Source organism: Schistocerca serialis, chromosome 2 (genome assembly GCF_023864345.2).
Source record: "Schistocerca serialis cubense isolate TAMUIC-IGC-003099 chromosome 2, iqSchSeri2.2, whole genome shotgun sequence".
NCBI lineage: Eukaryota > Metazoa > Arthropoda > Insecta > Orthoptera > Acrididae > Schistocerca > Schistocerca serialis.
In genome coordinates, this window is record NC_064639.1 from 515,137,581 (window position 1) to 515,160,007 (window position 22,427).

A 22,427-nucleotide genomic window follows, 5' to 3' on the forward strand; every position below is an offset into this window, starting at 1 on the left:
CATCCCCGATTAATATGTACCGTATTTACTCGAATCTAAGCCGCACTTCCGGTTTTTGCAATCCAAAAAACCGCCTACGGCTTACAAGGGAACCTCCCCATCGCACCCCTCTCAGATTTAGTTGTAAGTTGGCACAGTGGATAGGCCCTAAAAAACTGAACACAGATCAATCGAGAAAACAGGAAGAAGTTGTGTGGAACTATGAAAAAAATAAGCAAAATATACAAACTGAGTAGTCCATGCGTAAAATAGGCAACATCAAGGAGAGCGTGAGCTCAAGAGCACCGTGGTCCCGTGGTTAGCGTGAGCATCTGCGGAAGGAGAGGTCCTTGGTTCAAGTCTTCACTCGAGTAAAAAGTTTAATTCTTTTATTTTCCGACAATTATCAAAGATCAGGCAATCACACATAATTACCTTCGCTCTCCAAAATTCCAGGACATGTTCAGATTTGCTTGGACATATACAGGATTTGACGGTCTACACACGGAAAAATATGAAAACGTTAAAAACATATGTTTTGACAGGGCACAGGGAAAACTGTACGACTGTGAAACTGTTGCATTCATTGATTGCAGTTTATGTGAAACTTACGTTTTCATCACTTTTTTGGGAGTGATTATTACATTCACAAGAAAACCTAAATCGGGCAAGGTAAAAGAATCTCTTTACTCATTCGCCAAGTGTACAAGTTCGGTGGGTCGACAACATATTCCTGTCATGTGACGCACATGCCGTCACCAGTGTCGTATAGAATATACCAGACGGATTTTCCTGTGGGGGAATCGGTTGACCTATGACCTTGCGATCAAATGTTTTCGGTTCCCATTGGAGAGGCACGTCCTTTCGTCTACTAATCGCACGGTTTTGCGGTGCGGTCGCAAAAAACAGACACTAAACTTATTATAGTGAACAGAGACGTCAATGAACGAACGGACAGATCATAACTTTGCGAAAAGAAAAAAATTAAAATTTTCACTTGATGGAGGACTTGAACCGAGGACCTCTTGTTCCGCAGCTGCTCACGCAAACCACGGCGCCCCTCAGCTCATGTTGTTCTTGATATTGCCTACCTTGCGCATGGATTACTCAGTTTGTATATTTTGCTTATTTTTTTCATAGTTCCACACAACTTCTTCCTGTTTTCTGGATTGATCTGTGTTCAGTTTTTCAGGGCCTATCCACTGTACTAACTTATAACTAAATCTGAGGGGGGTGCAATGGGGAGGTTCCCATGTTAGAATCGAGCACAGAGTAAGCGGAAGTTCTGAAAAATGTTGGTAGGTGCCGCCACAACTAACTTCTGCCGTCAATTATATGTAGGGCAACACAGGCATGCTTTGCAGGCACAAAGATAAATACTGGCGCCAAAACCTCTGCGTCAGTATAAAAAAAAAAGTGGAAGACCAGCAATTTTTCTCCGCCCCGAGTTTTGAGCACTGCATTTTCATACGTTTTCCAACAAAGTAAATACAAATTCTGTATTGTTCATCTTCGAATGTAGCGGCATTTCAATATACTACTAAAATCCGACTGGCAAGACTGTTTGGGTTGTTTGTCAATATGGCCAACTCTACGTTCTGAATTTTTTCCTACCGCTGAGAAGGGATGGTTGCTAATAGGAACTTTTATGAATTGTGAATCACATGCAGTATTCTCTTCACCATAAGAATAATAGGAATATAAACATTTTGCCATGTATTCTTTCGTGTTTGCTGCTATCTCATTTAAATTCTGTTTGCCTAATATACTACGAAACTAGAAACAACAGCAAATGCGGAAGAATATACATATCATGTCATGTTTATATTCGTATTATTCTTATGCCTAATAGTGATACAGTCAGAAATGAAGCACGGCAATTGAATAGATTTTTAAATCTACGATGAGTAATTTCTGTGCAGAATGCAATGTACTAAAGAGGCGTCTGCAAAGATTTTCAAATGGAGAAAAATTTTCGCTAAACTCTCGTTCAGAACATCATCTATCATACGCAGTCTATTATTTGGTTCTTGTTGATCATTATCAAAGAAGGCAGCAGTGTAAGTAACAACAAATAGCAGTTTCTTGCCAATGTTTCGCTAATGAGACAATTCCCCTCCCCCCTTTTTTAAAATTGTAAGCGGCGGTAGCGCGCACAAAAGCAAGCCGCTCGCGGCACGAGAGTGGCGACAGTCCGAAACACTCACTATCAGAATGCGACAAACAATGCATGACACAGCACAGTAATGCATTTTCAGCTTAGAGTGACGTAAACACCTATAACAAAGAGAACGGCACTTATCAGATCAAAGAAAAATAAGCAATCAATTCAAACTAGACGAAGCACGTGAAAAAGGAAGGGTACCTGTATAAATACGGACGGAGCGCCTGACGCGTAGCAGTGGCTACCTGGTAAAGCTTACGACTCGAACCAAACTACTGTAGCTGTATCGTCATTCATTCAACCTAAATTGGGTCTCATATTACAATGGACCAACTTTGTTTAGATTTGGAAGTGCAGCCTAAAACTTTTCTCTCCCCTTGTCAAGTCTTTGCAAAAGGTCTGATACTCTAGTTGGAGGTATCACCAATTTTTACTGTATAGTATTTCCTCATAGGTACTTGCATTGTAGAATTATAATTCCCTGCAGTACATCAAGTATTACTTGTGTGCGTATAAATCATCATCCACAGTAATTGTGCTGTATCCTACCTGTGATATTGTCACCAATTAAAAAACTGGTCAGATATCCCATAGAAACATTTTCTTTAGAAGATTCAGTATGGGACCAAAACATAAGCTCTTTGAAAATCCAGAAACACCAATTAGCATTGCTGCATTATTGGTTGTACTGAGGATATTCTGGGTGAAGAGCATAAGTTAAGTTCTGCAAGATTATTGTTTCTGGAAACAAAGTAGATTTCTGAGAAGAAGAGTTTTTTTCCCCTCCATGTAGGTCAGATAGGAACTCTGAACACGTTCTACAATTATGTTGACAAATAGATTTGAGTGATACAATATGGCAGTTTTGCAGGTTAAGTTTTTTCCATTTTTGCAGGTACACGTGAAAACTCTTTACATATCACAGTGAACAGTTATACTCAAGGTACCTGTACTACATTATGATAAAGTGTGGAGCTTATTCACTAGAATATACTGTACGTAAGTTGACTAGGACTTCATTGCGCCCTATGGTTTTACCAAGATTCAGAGGTTTACACTGCTTTTCAAAGCACACTAGTCAGTTGAGATAAATATTTGGTATTGACTATTCATGTGACCAGACATGGCCATGGCCATGTTACAAGACATGGCCTAATAGCTACCTCTCACATTCTCTAAAAGCAAAACAAAAATCATAACAATATGCACGTCACACCTGGATATGTGAATTTACTTTGTCACTAACTACAGTATATGAACTCTACAAACTGTAAAGCACTCATTTTATTATACAGTTCGCTGAATTGAAGTTACTAGTTATACTACACAATATAAATGCGGATTATTCTCACAATATTGTCAAACATTCATAATTTTTGTTGTTGTTAAGAGATACAGGTTGTTACCGTTGCACTAGTGACAGAATAATTCATTAGTATATTAACAGCAGGAAGTCTATGTTATCCAGCTGCAATCACAAATCCTCATGGAATAGTTATAATATTAAGAAGGTAATCATAATGTTATGATCAGTCAATGCCACATTCTCCACTTAAATTCCCAAGCACACTGCAGTTAGGGTAATGGAAAACCACCACTAATCTCTCTGTTAGAAACTTATTTCAAATTCGTTTCTTTTGTACAATTCAAGCTGCCACTGATTCCTTCCATATGTGTAATTTTCCACACAGTCCACATCAATACATCTGTTTCTGGCTGCACCTCTGATTATACCTGCAGTGCTGTTCCCTAGTCTCTTTCATGTCTCACCAGTCACTTGACTGACAGTGACCTCAAGGAGACTCAACTTCAGAGATAGGCGATATTTTGTTGTTTCAGCTACACTTTTTTTATTTACACCAATATCACTTCCATGACACTGAAATGACAATGCTATGGAGGAAGCTTAGAACACCTGCACCTTTTGGTAATGTTGGCTTCTTTTGTGCCGTAATTCCGAGCAAGTCAGCTGTCTTCAAATATCTTTCAGTTCCTAATCTCATGCTTTTGACCACGGAATAATACTGAATTCTCTTATTGTGAGAGATGGTGCCTTACCATGGGCAACTGAATGACACATTGCATTATTCATAACACTGACTAATATCCTTGTAGGTATCGCAAAGTGGTTAGATATGTGTCTTTTGAAAACTCTGACACTGTTCAATATATATATATAAAGTTCTGCCTCGACTGACATCTCTGCCCAAACTCTTTGTCTTTAAATATGTCTGCTTGTGTCTACATGTGTGGATGGATATGTGCGTGTGTGCAAGTGTATACCTGTCCTTTTTTTCCCCCTAAGGTAAGTCTTTCCACTCCCGGGATTGGAATGACTCCTTACCCTCTCCCTTAAAACCCACTTCCTTTCGTCTTCCCCTCTCCTTCCCTCTTTCCTAATGAGGCAACAGTTTGTTGCGAAAGCTTGAATTTTGTGTATATGTTTGTGTGTCTATCGACCTGCCAGCGCTTTCTTTCGGTAAGTCACCTCATCTTTGTTTTTATATATAATTTTTCCCACGTGGAATGTTTCCCTCTATTATATATATATATAAAAACAAAGATGATGTGACTTACCAAATGAAAGTGCTGGCAGGTCGACAGACACACAAACAAACACAAACATACACACAAAATTCCAGCTTTCGCAACAAACTGTTGCCTCATCAGGAAAGAGGGAAGGAGAGGGAAAGACGAAAGGATGTGGGTTTTAAGGGAGAGGGTAAGGAGTCATTCCAATCCCGGGAGCGGAAAGACTTACCTTAGGGGGAAAAAAGGACGGGTATACACTCGCACACACACACACATCCATCCACACATATACAGACACAAGCAGACATATTATATATATATATATATATATCTTTTTCTTTAAAAAATATACATTAACAGGCAGTTTGGAACAAAACCATGCAATGTACCCTGCTTGCAAAACAAAAATCCAAAAGACACTGCCACTGTTCCCTAGTGCTTTCATCAGCCTAGCGTCTTCATAATGAATGAATGGCATCAACCCAAGTTTAGTCTAGCCACATACTACTGTCTAATGTCACGTCCATGCTCTTGCATAGGAATCTGCAATGCTACGCCACAACATCTGTCCTTGCCACTAGTAAAGTAAGAGCATATGGACTATCAGACCCGTTGTGTGATTGGATTGAAGAGTTCCTAGATAACAGAACGCAGCACGTCATTCTCAATGGAGAGAAGTCTTCCGAAGTAAGAGCGATTTCAGGTGTGCCGCAGGGGAGTGTCGTAGGACCGTTGCTATTCACAATATACATAAATAACCTTGTGGATAATGTCTGAAGTTCACCGAGGCTTTTTGCAGACGGTGCTGTAGTATGTCGAGAGGTTGTAACAATGGAAAATTGTATTGAAATGCAGGAGGATCTGAAACGAATTGACACTTGGTGCACGGAATGGCAACTGAATTTCAACGTAGACAAGTGTAATGTGCTGCGAATACATAGAAAGAAAGATCCCTTATCATTTAGCTACAATTTAGCAGGTCAGCAACTGGAAGCAATTAATTCCATAAATTATCTGGGAGTAGGCATTAGGAGTGATTTAAAATGGAATGACCATATGAAGTTGATCATCGGTAAAGCAGATGCCACACAGATTCATTGGAAGAATCCTAAGGAAATGCACTCCGAAAACAAAGGAAGTAGGTTATAGTACACTTGTTCGTCCACTGCTGCGTATTACTCACCAGGAGAGACGCTCAGTAGCTAGGTACGGGCTTTTGTTGAAGTTTCGAGAACATACCTTCACCAAGGAGTCAAGCAGTATATTGCTCCCTCCTATGTACATCTTGCGAAGAGACCACAAGGATAAAATCGGAGAGATTAGCGCCCACACAGAGGCATACCAACAATCTTTCTTTCAACGAACAATGTGAGACTGGAATAGAAGGGAGAACCGATAGAGGTACTCAAAGTACTCTCCGCCACACACCGTCAGGTGGCTTGTGAAGTATGGATGTAGATGTAGTAGCTGAATAACTGAAACCTGTCTAAGTACTGTACACAATGAAAATTTGTTGCCTAATTTTGAACTTACGTTATCAATTTTGATAGTGTGAAACATTCTTGTATTTTGTCTCTCAGACTGCAGTAAGGACTACGATGATCACAGCAACTGTAGTACAGAAATTTAATTATTACAACAATGCTTCAGTGCCCTTTGGGAAGAAACATTTAGAGAGATTTTTTAGGCATTTTCAATTTTCTGTCTCAGCTACAATGATTTTTTCTCACTGCATGAATAAAGTGATTCCAGTTCCTTTCTGAGAAATGACAACCTCCTCAGCCATCTTGTTGAAATTTAAGACTTTCCTGCTTACTTTTCTAGGCCCTTGTAGCTTCTACTGTACTGTGATCAGTACATCAACATTCACAAAGAAATTAGCATATTTTCATCATGAAAAATGTTTAAAATCATCTGCTTTAACTAATTATGAAAGAAAGCCTTAGGTCTTCTGCAGGAAGTTTTCACTTTATAACTCTCAAAGTCTGTCTTAATGAATTTTGGCATGATTAACATCTCTTCCAATTATTAAAGCAAGCCTTAAAAATACACATAGTAGGCAATGAGGTATCTTCTCAAGTCATCAGTTACTTCCGTAGTTGAGTTTGGAAGACAACTTCAGTATACAATATTAACATTCACCACACCTATTTCTAAAAGATGGGTTGTCCTAGTCTAAAGCCTGTGTGCACTCATTCCTCACAGATAATTAGTGAAATAAATCACTGCATGGGTGCATACACAATATATTTTGCACAACTGTTGCATTATGGGAAGGTGTTGCCTGAAATGGAGACCTGCCAGCTTTCGTGCAGAGGCTGGAAATTGAGATCATTTAAACACAGCTGTTTGTAATGGAATTTCCTTGCAGTCAGCTGTATCTACCACTTTCGGGTGTGACTGACAAACATATACACTGTGTTCTATAATAATGATGGGGCTGGACACATGCATATAGCCTATGTGCAGACTTTTAGAATACTAAGCATTTTGATAGAATTATTTCATATGCCCAGATGTGTGAGCCCTGCAAGCTTCTAATCAAAGGTAAGGCCAGAAAACATCATCCACTCTTCAAAATTTTAAAACATTTACCTTAATGTGAGTGTAGGATATTACAAGCTAACAGGTCAAAACGCCAAATTTTTTTTCTAAACTACACATATCATTTTTGTTCAGTTATTTGTAAGTACTCAAAAATTTGAATTTTGTGATAAATGCAAATATGAATGAATTCTGCCTCAAAATATAAAAATGCAAAATTACCTAATGAACGACATTCCATAGCAACCTGTATCCATATGAGATATTTTATTAGAGGTAGTTTATAGCCTTATTTTCTGCATATTAATATCTAAAATTTAACAAACGTTTGGTTACTGGTATTGCACATCATCGAGCAAATCCCAATTTGAGAAGATAATGTTCTTAAGAATGTGTTTGCAAAATAAAATATGCACAAACGCAACAATGTATCAGTGGACTATGCTCTTCAGCCACGCGAAATGTGGGTGGTTAAATGTCTGAGATACATGCCATGTAATACTATGTAGTGCTCCGTTGTGGGACCCTAGCAACTTGGAACGAAGCAACAAGGAGGAGGAGGGAATGAGTAAGGCGAGACTCGTACCAGCAATCTACGAAAGTGCACTTCAAATCAGATTTTTTTTCTGCAAATTTATGAAAAACCATTAAGAGCAACATATTTCTCGGCACTTTTTAACCGTGTTCCACATGTATGCTTCACTACGGAACAGGAAGCAGCCTCAGCCAATGTCATACTGCGTATTAACAGCATGACAACCAGAAAACAACATTACAGAGACTGTAGTTTTTACTTCAAAAATTGTGTACAGTCATAGTTAAAGCGTGATCTAACACATAAGCAGAACCTACTTTCAAGAGCATAACAGCACCAGTGCATGTGTGCTGCAACTTCTCACCAACCATTGCATTTGCATTTGTTTACGTCAGGTTTAGTCTTATGATGACTTTTACAAACCTTTACAGCAATATGCCAGTTCACACTACTTTAGAAACACTAGAGAAGAGCTTGAGGGCTAATAAGAAAGAAACAACTGCTGAACAGATTATAGAATTAATGTGGTTGTTAAATGGTAGTAAAATACATTATTTTCAGTTTAATGGTAAGCTTTGTAAACTATCAGATGGTCCTGCCACGGATAATCTATTAGCAGACATTCTGGCCAATATTTTTATAGTCACATTAGAAAATTTCTTTTTAAGGTCATGCATCCACAAAACTAGGAATTTAATTCCCCATTCAAGGTATGTTGATAGTTTAATTGTATATAATGGATCAACTCTTTGGAATGTTGAATAGTCTTCATGAAAAATTTAAATTTACCTCCGAGTTGCAAAATGAATATTGCAAACCAAATTTATTAGAGCTCGAACTCGGGGTTACGGACAATAGGTTTCGATATTTTTCACAAACCAACTAGTATTCATCCAATTATACCATCTGACTTGACAGGGAGACGGGGGAAATTAAAACTAACTTGCAATAATATAGTATCCATCTACAGCAGAAAAAAATTTAAGAAGGAAACCAGAAATAAGCTACCACATTAAGTGACTGTAATGAAAGTGAAAGGCATATTTCAACTCTTTATAAGGAGTATCTCAATCTCAGGCAGGATTAAAAATTTTCTGTTAAATAAATACAGCTGCAAAGTTGCATTCTCTACTGAAAGCAGCCTACGGAAAAAACTGAATCCATAATATTAAAACCGTAGTTCAGGTATCTCAGGATTACATGCAGTGCATATCCAGTAATTTTTTTATCTGACATACTGGAAGGGCTTTCTATGTTAGAAAGAAAGAACATCTGTTGGTAAAAAAATGTGTCACTGTCCATAATTCTCCTTTCAAATAACATTCGTTAACATCAGATCACAATCCAGAAAGATTAGAAAAATCTGGATTCTGCATAATGGAAAGAGATGGTGAAGGTTGGATGTCATCATCCTATATGACAAGCTGCAATCAAGAAATAGACTTTTTCAACGGTTTCAAGCCAGTGCTCACAACTGTGTAGGTCCTTCATCAACATCTCTTGCTCTTCAGTAGTGTTGTCTCCCTCACGTACATGTCTTAATACTTTATTTTAACTAGATGGCAATGTTTCTTTAATACACAAGTTCATCACACGAGGACAATTAGGTCCTGTAACGAAATCTTAAATGGTCGTATTGTTTATTTTTTACTAGATAAACAGGCTATTTATGCCTTCATGTTAATTTTTTTCCATTATTGCTTTTTTACAGTGAAAAACTGTGTGGGACAGTCCAATCTGAGAACATGTAGTACATTTTACTCCTTTTAATTTTATCCGATTTCACTCGTTGCTTTTGTGTCAAACTGTTTTGGGTATCACAATGGTATGACACTGCAGGAGAAGTTTTAAGTGACGTTATCAGCACACAACATGCAAGTAAGTGCTGCAAAACAAGTTGCCACATGCTTAGTTTGACATTTGTCTGTTGAATACCCATACCTGATTTTTATCTTACACTTTTAATGAATTTTAATCATATTGCTTGTATGAGATGCGAGTGCTTCTGCTCATGATGAATGTATCACATGTCAGGGAAAGTAATGTAGGTAGGTAACAGCTTTTATTTTCCATTTATGATTGGAATCACTTTTCACAATTAGGAGCAAGACACCAGTCCTTGTTAAAAAATGTTTTTAAGTGACTACTTGTTCTACTATAGAAAATAGTTTTAGCAATATTGAAACCTGCCTGCTTTTCACGTTAGAAACTTACAGTTGCAGCTAACAGCGATATTCAAGACTGATTTGGTATGGTTAATTTAAGGGGGTGGCCAGATGCCTTTCCTACCACCCTGTATCTCCCCTATTACCCTGTATCTCCACTCCCCCCCCCCCCCCCACCACAAAGAAACGTATGTACCCTAACTTTCCAGGCATAGTTTTATTCATTTATTCATGTGAAAGTGACAAAGTTTTCAAAATGTTTGTGGCTCATGTAACATGAGACCTCATCAATCTACCATGAGGACTCAATCCACGGCCGCCGCATGCCCCTGCCCTGGAAGCAGCGCTTTAACATTCTTTGCTGTCTCGGCTGGTCAAAATGAAGCCTATTACTGTCTTGTTAATATGTTGATGACCTGAAAGGCATGACTGACTTTGTAACAAGTAGTTTGCAGATGAACTTTCAGTAGAGGTGCTTGTTCAATTCTTTTTACTAATATACATGTTGAATTCCTCATCTCTACTTAGTCACTACAGTAAATTATGTTGGAAACAGTGATTGTATCACAACCTGATATGCTTTATTTGCTTCAGCATAAGCTATTCATCACCTCGATTTCGTACACTAGTTTTGTAGATTGATGCTTAATACTCTCAACCAAATTTCACATTTCTCAGAGAAGTGAAATGTTTTTGTGTTCCAGGTTCTTGAGCCACTTAGTTACAAGTTGCCTGGTGTTTGCAATTTAAGGTGGTGCAGCCATTGCATTGACATTTACAACACCTCATTGGGCACAGGAAATGGGAATACATTTCGATACGTATAAAACAACCTTTAAGTATTCTGTAACACTAATGAATTGGAAATGAATATAAACATGGATGTTTTTTCCAGCACAAGTCTTTTGTCAATGGCGTTTCCTCCACCCCATTGTGAGATTTCAAAATATGCTCTTCGCATACTGGACACCCTATCACATTTTGCTATTCATTGTTATCATTTACCTACAAATAAATGTATTAGTAATTTTTTATATTTACTAGCAATCAGCTGAGATGTGGGAACAATGAAAGGTAATCAAACAACGTAACATCTTCAAGAATTATAATTTAGATATTGTAATATAATGCACTTTTTAATTACCCTACAACACATCCATTGACAATTCAGTGTTAAGAGTGATAATCATAGAAACATTTAAATTTTAATCGTCAACAACCACTCAACATTTCCACATTCACAGAAAAATATTTTGCATTTTTTGCCTTATGCAGGAGTGTAGAATGCAATTTTATTTTATGATTCAATTATCTTGAGTCAATAACAATTCTCTTGATACATTACAGACTTTTCATGTGCCATTTAGTCCACACAGCACGTACACCGAAGCGACAAGTCAGGGGATTGCGACACACACATACACAGATAGCAGTAGTATCACGTACACAATCTATAAAAGCAGTAGTGCACTGGTGTGGCTGTCATTTGTAAGCAGGTGATTCATGTGAAAAGGTTTCCAATGTGATTATGGCCATGCAACAGAAATAATAGTTGGAGCTACAAGCATGGGACATTCCATTTCAGAAATAGTTAAAGAATTTAATATTCCAAGATCTGCAATATCGTAAGAGAACAGAATACCCAATTTCAGGCATTAGCTCTCACCATTGACAATGCAGTGGCCGATGGCCTTCCCTTAACAACCGAGAGCAGCAGAGCCAGTGTAGAATTGTCAGTGCTACCGAACAACACTGTGTGAAACAACTGCAGAAAAAGTGTAGGAGATACAAAGAATGTATCCATTAGCTGGCAGATGACTCACGTAACTGCCCTTGTTAACAGCACATCACCACCTGGAGCATCTCTCCTTGGTTTGTGACTGTATCAGTTGGACCCTAGACGAATGGAAATTTGCGGCCTGGTCAGATGATTCTTGATTTCAATTGGTAAGAGCTGATGGAAGGGTTCATGTGTGGCACAGACCCCACGAAGCAGCGAAGACCCCCTGAAGCCACTGTGCAAGCTGGTGGGGGCACTATAATGTTGTGGGGCATGTGTGCATGGAACGAACTGGGTCACTGACAGGACATTATTGTCTTCGGCTACTTTGAGACCATTTGCAACAATTCATAGACTTGCTCTTCCCTAATAGCTCTGGAATTCTAACCAGGTCACAACTGTTCACAATTGGTTGAAGACCATTCTGGACAATTTGAGCAAATGATCTAGTCACCAAATCGTCCATCATGAATCCCATCAAACTCTTATGGGACACAATCGAGAGGTCAGCTCATGCACAAAACCCTGCACCAGCAACACTTTCAGTTATGGACAACTACAAGCAGCACAGCTCAATATTTCTGCATGGGACTTCTAAGAACTTTGAGTCTATCCCACGTCAAGTTGCTGCACTATGCTGAACAAAAGGTGATTCCTTGTTCTGAATGGGTCAAGTCATTCCAGCCAAAGAAATTGTCTTCAGAACTAATATTAAGTAATATCTAGATGCAGAAACATTCAGTAAGTAATCCTGCAATCTTATGAAAGTAAACATCTGGTCACAACCATTTCCTATAACAACCAACAACTTGTCACCTCAGTGTAATGACACTCATGAACTCTCAAATATTCTAGTTTCCTGAAGTCCTTTCCTTTCTTACAATGAATCAAGAAACCTTCGGCTGAATAATTCATACAGGAAATGAGCTCAGTATTTTGCAGTACATAAACATTTATCAACTAACCTTCTTCAAGGTTAATGAAATCCTGCCTCTCCTCCTGCTCCCCGGAGTACATATTCTGTTCACGTTCCAGATAGTGTGCACGTTCACCAATATGATGTCCAACAGCCATTTTCTTTGTTCCTGAACGAGAATCACAAACGGTCTTCTTCACTTCCTTGATGCCACCAGGTGCAGTGCGTGTTGACGACGATGCCTGGTATACCTGAACATATTTTGTAATAGGGAGAGTATTAGTTTAGACTTTTGGTGTATCCTAACAAATACAAAAAAGTTAATTATAGCTAAATGACCCAGCTCTGCAGTAATCACCTGAACTTCCCTTCACAGTGTGTTTCTTCAGTGATGACACTAGAGTAGGTGTTGATGGACAAAAGCATACAGGAAGTTTTACTATGGGATCGCTCACAAGGGAAATACCACGACGTAATGTGACACAAACGTCTAGAGGCTACCAACTGTATTATGAAGATCTGAGACTATCACAGCAATTTAGATAAAATATGGGGAGACTTTCGACAATGTTTATCTCCTACCAGAGTGTGGCTCAGCAGAATTTTATATAGCATCAGATTCTTGTCCAGGCTGTTACGGTAGTATACCTGAACACTTTCCTTGTTCTAAATGGGTCAAGTCATTTCAGCCAAAGAAATTGTCTTCAGAACTAATATTAAGTAATATCTAGATGCAGAAACATTCAGTAAGTAATCCTGCAATCTTATGAAAGTAAGCATCTGGTCACAACCATTTCATATAACAACCAAACTTTTAACATATGAAACCATGTATATAGAAAGATTACTAATTGCCACAATGAAGTTGCTGTTGCCTATTGGTGGGCTCGATGTAATAGATGGAGATGCGACAGCCAAATCGGCTACTATCCATATTAAAGCAACAAGGGGTCTGAGAAATATAGTCTGAATTTCATTACAGAAGAAACAGGTAACAGTCACAAGTTGGTTAGTTGGATGATTAAAGGGACCAGTCTACTTGGTTATCAGTCGCTTTTTCCTTGAACAAGTCTATATGACTAGATTGTAGATAGCCTGCCACGCAAAACCCTGAGGAAGAAAGGGAGACAGAGGAAGAAAGAAAAGGTACCCCACCTGGGGAGCAGCCCAAAGCCCCCGAGAGCAGATTGCAATGAGGAGACATACATCCCCCAGCATCCAGCATTTACTGGAGGCACTCCACTAAGAAATTGTATAGGAAAGATTAGTAACATGGACAGTGTAGAAGAAGTACGGAGAGACAAAGTATGCACAAGTCTAACAGACCACACAAGAGGGGGGAGGAAGAGTACAAGAGCAGGTACTGTGAGAACTGGGTTGGACAATCAAGCCCACACAGTTGCAGCCCCCTCTGAACAGAAGAGGCAACAATGTGTTCAAACAACCCTTCAATGGGCTGATAAGGTTAAGTGGCTCTCCCTTGAAGAGATTGGTAACAGATCCCTTCAAAAAAAAAAAAAAAAAAAAAAAAAAAAAAACACCGGGGGTAGCAAGTCACCGAGATTAAAGAGTCCACTGCAGGGCAGCTAGCTTGGGACAGTTCAGCAAAATGTTAACCACAGTCAAATGGGAACCATAATGACAGTGGGGTGGGTCGTCATGAGGGACGAGATGACCCGTCAGCCAGCCAGGTACAACCGATGCAGAGCTGGCAAAGGGTGGCAGAGTTTTGCAATAGTCCTGCATGGAGGACCTCCACAGATTCCTACTGTTTTTCACCCATAGCTGGTAAAGTCAGAGTAATCCATTTCATATGCCAGATTCCTAAAACTTCATGGTGTAATACTGATCAGTGGCCTGTTTCCGGTGTACTGATCTGTTGAGTCTATTTACTGGTAGCCAGTTTGTCCAGGCTATTGGCGAGTTACTTGAAGAGAACCTTGTAAAAATTGTCCCAAGGGATTACTACTGGCAAGAAGTCAGAGGAAGGGGATTTATCTCCAGCTGGGATTGATTCATTATTTGAGAGGGTCTGTGGGACCAAATGGAGAGGTCATCAGTCCTGCTATTACAAAGTGAGTTACAGAAGAAAAAGGGTCTGCTGAAAATGGACGGATTCCGTCAGGGGAATCATTAAACACACACAGTAAAGGCATAGAGGGTGAGATCAAATCTAAAAACTGGAAAAAAAAACCAGGGTGGTCATGGGGTCACAGTCCAAGAAAACTGTAAAAGAACCCCCAACCACAACACTAGAACCTTATACCTGGAAATAAAAACCACTTCCACTGAGGAAACAGAGGACCAATTCAACCATCTGTGGATTGTCTGCTAATATTACATGTAAGTAATCAGGACTATACTTAACACAAATTGCCAAAAGAAGGGGACAGTCCAGTATGTGACATATCGTCAGTCTGTTTCCACAACCACATTGTGGGGGTGGGTTGTTATGTAGGAGGAAACAATGGGTGAGCTGGGTGTGACCAACACATAAACGGCATAAAACAGTTAACTACTCCTGAGAGGAGCGGTATGAAGAGTGCCAGACTGCAGTAGACTCCTTGATTGTGTAGAGTTTATTACTATGATCAGTAGTGCTCCAGACGGCATTCCAATTTTCGGCAGAGAGAGATTTGAGGTAGACACGCATATCCGCAGCAGGAATCATGAAGGAAAATGGGGTAAGTATCTGCTTTTCTAGCCAAACAGTCAGCCAGTTCATTGCCTGGGAGGCCAACATGAGTTGGGACCCAGAGAGAGACAACTGAACAGACCACATGCGCAAGGGCAGAGAGAAGGTCATCGATAGCAGAGACTGAAGGGTGATGAGAGTAGCATCGGTCGATAGCCTGCAGGCTGCTCATGGAGTCTGAACAAATTAAAACACTGAGGAGAGAGCCCTGACAAGCAAAAAAAAAGGGGGGGGGGCACCTGTGAGTATTAGAAGCTCTGCTGTGAACACACTACATGATCCCGGCAATAAATTGTGTTCGAAGCCAGTAGAAAAGGTGAAAGCATATCCCACCTTATCGATTATCTTAGAACTATCAGTGTAAAAGATGGTGACACCCTGGAACTCTGCAAAGAATGGTACATACAAGACGCTGGTAAACCATAGGAGTGAGAGACCTTAGGAACCTGGAACAGATCGGTCCTAATCTGTGGTCTAGGCACCATACAGGGAGGGGGGAGGGGGGGGGGGTTATTGGAGGGAAAACACAGGGTGCAGTCCAGTGAGGGGAGATGGAGATCCCGACAGAGGGATGTGAGACACATGCCAACTGACAATCCCACCCATGGGCGGGTGTTAGGAGGGAGACTTCCCTCATTGGCGAAGAGCACACGGTACACAGGACAGTCAGGGAACTGGCAAATGGTGATTGTGTAAGAAACAAGGAGTTGTCTCCATCGGATATGTAGTGGGGGAACCCCCACTTCCTTGAGGAGACTATCAACAGGACTAGTGCAGCAAAAGGCACCAATACCCAGATGCACCCCACAACGATTGACAGGGTCAAGGAGTTTCAAAGTGAAAGGAGCTGCTCAGCCATAAACCTGACTACCATAATCTAGTCTGGACAAGACCAGAGCAAAGTAAAGATGGAGAAGAGTGGAATGGTCTGCGCCCCAAGATGTGTGGGACAGGAGGTGGAGAGCATTAAGACTCCGCATACATGTTGCCTTTAGGTGGCGAATGTGGGGCAGCCATTTCAGCTTGTTCAAAAACAAGGCCCAAGAAACGGGACTGGGCTACAACATCAAGGAGCTGGTTGCCTAAATAAAGTTTTGGATCGGTGTGTACTGTGTGTCGACGGCAAAAATGCATAACCTGTGTGTTGGAGGGAGAAAACTAAGACATAGGCGGTGGCCCACACAGAGGCCCTTCAGATGGTGCCTTGGAAATGGCGCTCAGCAGACGCTATCGAGTGGGAGCTGTACCAGATGCAAAAATCGTCAAGGTACAATGACGGGGTAAACAGAGGCCCAATAGAGGTCACAAGCTCATTCATGGCAATGAGGAAGAGTGTGAAACTTAGCACAGAACCCTGTGGGATACCATGCTCCTGAATTTGAGGGACACTGAGTGAAGTGCCAACTCTAACCCGAAGAGCTGGTGAGATGGTAACTCACAGATTAAAATCTGAAGAGGACCACGGAAGCCTCACTCATGGAGGGTAACTAAAATCTGATGGCACCAAGCCACGTCATACACCTTATGTAGATCAACAAGGTGATGACGTGAATAAAAGCCTGTCGGATGACCGATTCCAATCAGAGTAAATGGTCAGTTGGAGATTGCTCTGCCCATAAGCCACAGTGAGAGAGGGACAAGTACCCAGCATAATTGACACTGACCATCCTTTTGAGCAATTTATAAAGTACCTTCATCGGGCTAGTTCAGCGGTAGCTATCTAGAGTCTAGTTTTTCCTGGGCTGGAGGACGGGGTAACTATACGTCTTGCCATTTCGACAGAAACGCATCTGGTTGTGGATGGAATCTGGGCCTGGGGCTGTGTCTTGTGAAGAGCTAAGAGCCTGCACCAATTCCCATTCAGTGAAAGGTGCATTATAGGGCTCAATGTGATGTGGGATATGGGATGAAATTGAGGGGGGGGCTGTTCAACTCTGCATTTCTGCTGGAGAAAGGTAGTAGGGTAGGATGGGGATGACTGACACCATCGAAAAGTATGTTGCAAGGACCAATGGATCAGTGCACAGAGCTCCTTGAAAGTTTAGACCCTGGACAGTCAATTGTCTCTGGCAGCCAGAAGGCTATGGAGCTTGGACCAGACTTGTGATGAAGAGGCATACGTCCCCAGGAAGGAAACAGTGTTCCCAGCATTCCTTTTTACTCCACGTAACAAGGTAACGAGCCTTAACACAGAGACATTTAAAAGCGATGAGGTTGGTCAGTAAAGGGCGTTGCTTAAATCTGACACACCCGTCAACGATCCTGGACAGCGACTGATTTCCTTGGTCTACCACGGCACAGGTCGATGACGAGGGGGACCTGTGGATAGAGGGACAGCAGTACCAGCAGCATGAAGAATAATGGTAGAAATGCCTTGCATGACTTCATTAATGGAATTCGAGAGGGAGGTTTCCAAGTTCACAACAGAAGTGTATAAAGACCAACTGGCCCTGAGAGATGCCCAACGTGGGGAGTCCATCTGTCTGGTGGCAACAGAGGAATGATAGAATCACCGGAAAGTGGTCACTGTCACAAATGTCATCATGGGATGACCAGTGTAGGGAAGCCATGAGGGCAGGGGAGGAGACAGTGAGATCGATAGCAGAGAAAGTGCCATGAGCGGTACTGAAGTAGGTAGGAGAACCATCTTTGAGGAGAGACAAATTGAGGTCCATGATAAGTTGGTCAAGGATACCTCCTACCCATTGAAGTAACACTCCCCCACAGTGGATGGTTGGGGAAGTCCCAAGGAGGAGAAATGGGGCCAGGAGTTGTTGGATAAAGGTAAACAGTGCAACGTAACCAAGTGGCCTACCTGGAGGAAGGTAGACATTCCAAATGGTGATTGCCAGAGTCACGTGTACTAACTACTATTACTTCCATATTGGTACGTAGGGGGTTGCAGTCACTAATGACATCGGAGCAAACCAAAGTGCAGACCCAACCAGATATTACCTGAGGGTCAGCACAGTTTCGGCAGAATGCCCGATAACCGCGAAATGCTGGAGAGTAGTAGTCATGGATGTGTGTTTCTTGAAGAAAAAGAAAGAAAGCAGAATAGGAGGAGACAAGACGTTGCATTTCCAGTAGGTGACGATAGTATCTGTTGCAATTCCACTGGACGATCATGTGGCAAGAGTCCAAGGTAGATATAAAGAAGCTGAGGAAGAAGTCAGGTCATTTGGTCAGTAGTCGTCACCGACAAGGATGGGTTGACATCCATAAATGCAGTATCAGACTCAGGTTGCAGTGGGGTAGATGGCACCTCCGAGGGCACCTTGTCTTGGGATTTATGTTTCTCCTCCTCCTCTTCCTGAGGTGGAGGTTTCTTTCTTGTAAGCTGGGCAATCCGGTGAGTGAGGAGTGGTGGTCAGCACAACAGACACACACAGGTGGCGGAACACAGGGGCTTCCCTCATTGACTGGGTGGCAACACTCATCACACAAAGGGTCTGCCGTACAGTGGGAAGACATATGCCCAAAAAGCAAGCACTGAAAGCACCACAAAGGTGGAGGGATGTACTGTTTCACGTCACATCTGTAGCGCATAAGCTTGACCTTCTCTGGGTGGGTATCCTCCTCGAAAGCCAGAATGAAGGTGCCAGTATCAGTGCAGTGTTGTCTTCACGACCCTTCAGCATATGTCTAATAAAGTAAACGCAATGCTGCGCCAGATTAGCCTGGAGTTCCTCAACAGTTTGCAGGATGAGGTCCCTATGAAAAGTGATTCCCTGGATCACACTCAGAGATTGGTGTGGAGTGATAGACACCGGGATGTTGCCAAGACAATCACAAGCACGAAGAGCTACAGATTGGGTGGCAGAAGTAGCTTTGATCAACAGGGAGCTCGACTGCATCTTACTAAGACTCCACTTCACCAAACTTGTCCTTAACATTTTTTATGAAAAACAATGGCTTTGTGGCAGTGAATGTGTTCCCATCCATCTTCGTACAGACAAAGTAACAGTGAAAAGGTTTCAGCCCAAGACAGCGAGCCTGATGTCCTCCCACGGTGTAGCCAGGGAAAGGAAGGTTGCCGGGTCATACGAAGCAGCATTCAGTGATCCTTCACCATTCTAAGCGACAGCCGTTTGATAAAGGCCAGATTTTTGCATCTTGATATGCTTCATGTGCCAACCATCCACACTAATACCACCTACTCCGACCAGGGGCTCTTTCCCACAGGCGCCACCCAGCCACAGCAAGGGCTCTCTGGCACGGCAGCCGTTGCCGGGAGTTCCAATGCTCCATGAAGATAAACAACCACTCCTTGGCATATATGGGGAGCGAACAGCTCCGGTATCAGTGGAGTGATCCCTGTGTTGTCAGGGGGCTCAGTAATATGGGTACATAACAGCCCTACCACACAGACTGGCTACAAGTGCTGGTGACCTAGCAGAGTGGAAGGTGGCTACAGTAGGCATGGGAGAGGGGAAGGAAGGGGAGGGGGAGGGAGAGGAATACACACCATAGATGCTAGGAAGGGATTTCTTCCTCATATGGCTCACACTAAAAAGAGGAAATTTTGAAGTGGAGGTCAAACCTTAAGTGGGGACCTAAACACCAAAAAGGATGAAAAAACAGGCAAAAGGAACAAAACTGCAACCAATACAGGAAACCAGTTGGATAGCCAGGTCAACATAGATCATAAAAAGAGACAGGTGAAGGAGGTTTTTTTTTTGTGGTTTTAGGGCGCACAACTTCAACGGTCATTAGCGCCCAGACTACGTTAGGAATGCACCATGAGGCACAAGTTTAAAACAGCAACTAAAAGGGAAAACACGAGAAAAGATCGACAGGCATAGGATTAAAAAAAAAACAGCATAATTAAATGTCCTTAGACAGGTTGGTCAATTTGATAAAACGAAGAACGCGAGCAGCTGCTCCTGGGTCATCCGCTAAAATGGCATCGAGAGTACATGGCAGGCCAAGATCAAGACGCAGTGTAGTAAAATCCAGACGGGATGTTAAAATGTGGCGGACCGTCAGCAAGTGCCCACGTGGGCAGAACGGCGCTGGCGCAGCCGTCAGCAGATGGCGATGGCTGAACCGGCCGTGTCCAATTCGTAACCGGGCCAAAACTACCTCCTCCCGCCGAGAGGGGCGTGAAGAGGACGTCCAAGCCGCGGGAAGAGGTTTCAAGGCCCGAAGCTTGTTGTCCGTAAGTGCAGCCCAATCGGCACGCCACAGCGATAAAATGCGCTGACAAATGACACTGCTACAATCCGATAAAGGGACACAACAACAAGCTGTCCGAGGCTGGAGGACCGCAGCCTTGGCCGCGGCATCTGCAGCTTCGTTCCCAGGGATACCGACATGGCCAGGAACCCACATAAAGCTAACTGGAGAACTGTCATCCACCAGCTGCTGAAGGGAGCGTTGGATCCAGTGCACGAAAGGGTGAACTGGATACGGATCACTGAGGCTCTGGATGGCGCTCAGGGAATCAGAGCAGATGACATAAGCAGAATGTCGGTGGCGGCAGATGTAAAGAACAGCCTGGTAGAGGGCAAAGAGCTCAGCTGTGAAGACCGAACAATGGCCATGGAGCCGGTATTTGAAACTTTGTGCCCCGACAATAAAAGAACAACCGACCCCGTCATTGGTCTTAGAGCCATTTGTATAAATGAAGGTCATATTAAAGAACTTCGAACGAAGTTCGACAAAACGGGAGCGGTATACCGAACCGGGGGTAACCTTTGGGAGCGAGCTGAGGTCAAGGTGAACGCGAACCTGAGCCTGGAGCCAAGGTGGCGTGTGGCTCTCGCCCACTCTAAGGGTTGCAGGGAGTGAAAAATCAAGGTGATGAAGGAGGCGACGAAAGCGAACTCCAGGGGGTAGCAGGGCAGAGACATACAACCCGTATTGACGATAGAGGGAGTCGTCAAAAAAGGAACGATAAGACGGGTGGTCGGGCATTGACAGTAGCCGACAGGCATAGCGACAAAGCAGTATATCGCGCCGGTAGGGCAGTGGCAATTCACCGGCTTCAGCATGAAGACTCTCGACAGGACTAGTATAAAACGCTCCGATCGCAAGACGTAAACCCCGATGTTGTATAGAGTTGAGGCGGCGTAAGATGGACGGCCGCGCAGAGGAGTATACGAAGCTCCCATAATCCAGCTTGGAGCGGATGATCAACCGATATAGGTGAAGTAGGACGGTTCGATCCGCTCCCCACGACATACCACTGAGAACACGGAGGACATTTAGAGAACGGTACAACAGGCAGCCAAATATGACATGTGGAGGCCAGCTAAGTTTCCTGTAAAATGTAAGACCTAAAAATTTTGTTGTCTCCATGAATGGGAGAGCAATGGGACCGAGTCGTAAGGACGGTGGGAGAAACTCTGTAGCGCCAGAAGTTAATATGGACCGTCTTCTAGGCAGAAAAACGGAAGCCATTGGCGGCACTCCAGGAGTAAAGACGGTCAAGAGAACGCTGAAGACAGTGCTCCAGGAAACATGTACGCTGCGCGCTGCAATAGATGGTAAAATCGTCCACGAAAAGGGAGCCTGATACATCAGCTGGGAGGCAATCCATTATTGGATTGATCGCTATGGCGAAGAGAGCGACACTCAAAACTGAGCCCTGTGGCACCCCATTCTCCTGGCAAAAGGTGTCCGACAGGACAGAACCCACACGTACCCTGAACTGTCGATCCATTAAAAAGGAACGAATAAAAAGAGGGAGGCGACCGCGAAGGCCCCATGTATGCATGGTGCGGAGAATGCCCGCCCTCCAACAGGTGTCTTAAGCCTTCTCCAAATCAAAGAACACAGCCGCGGTCGGGCACTTCCGCAAGAAGTTATTCATAATGAAGGTTGACAAGGTAACCAGATGGTCAACAGCAGAGCGGCGCCTACGAAATCCACATTGTACATTGGTAAGTAGGCGCCGAGATTCGAGCAGCCAAACCAAATGAGAGTTAACCATTCGCTCCATCACCTTACAGACACAGCTGGTAAGCGAGATGGGTCGATAATTGGAAGGCAAGTGCTTGTCCTTCCCCGGCTTAGGAATCGGTACAATAGATTCGCGCCAGCATGCGGGAACATGTCGCTCAATCCAGATGCGATTATAAGTACGAAGAAGGAAACCTTTACCCGCAGGAGA

General features: G+C 42.5%; 1 protein-coding gene across 3 annotated transcripts in view; it reads right to left on the reverse strand.

The window, feature by feature from the left end:
• The window catches only part of LOC126457481 (myeloid leukemia factor), a 133,426-nt gene that overhangs the window by 68,044 nt on the left and 42,955 nt on the right, over positions 1-22,427 (reverse strand). For all 3 annotated transcript variants that reach the window (XM_050093775.1, XM_050093774.1, XM_050093776.1), the window contains exon 4: positions 12,665-12,866. In XM_050093775.1, coding sequence (XP_049949732.1) covers positions 12,665-12,866 — 202 coding nt within the window. The remainder of the gene's footprint in view (positions 1-12,664; positions 12,867-22,427) is intronic.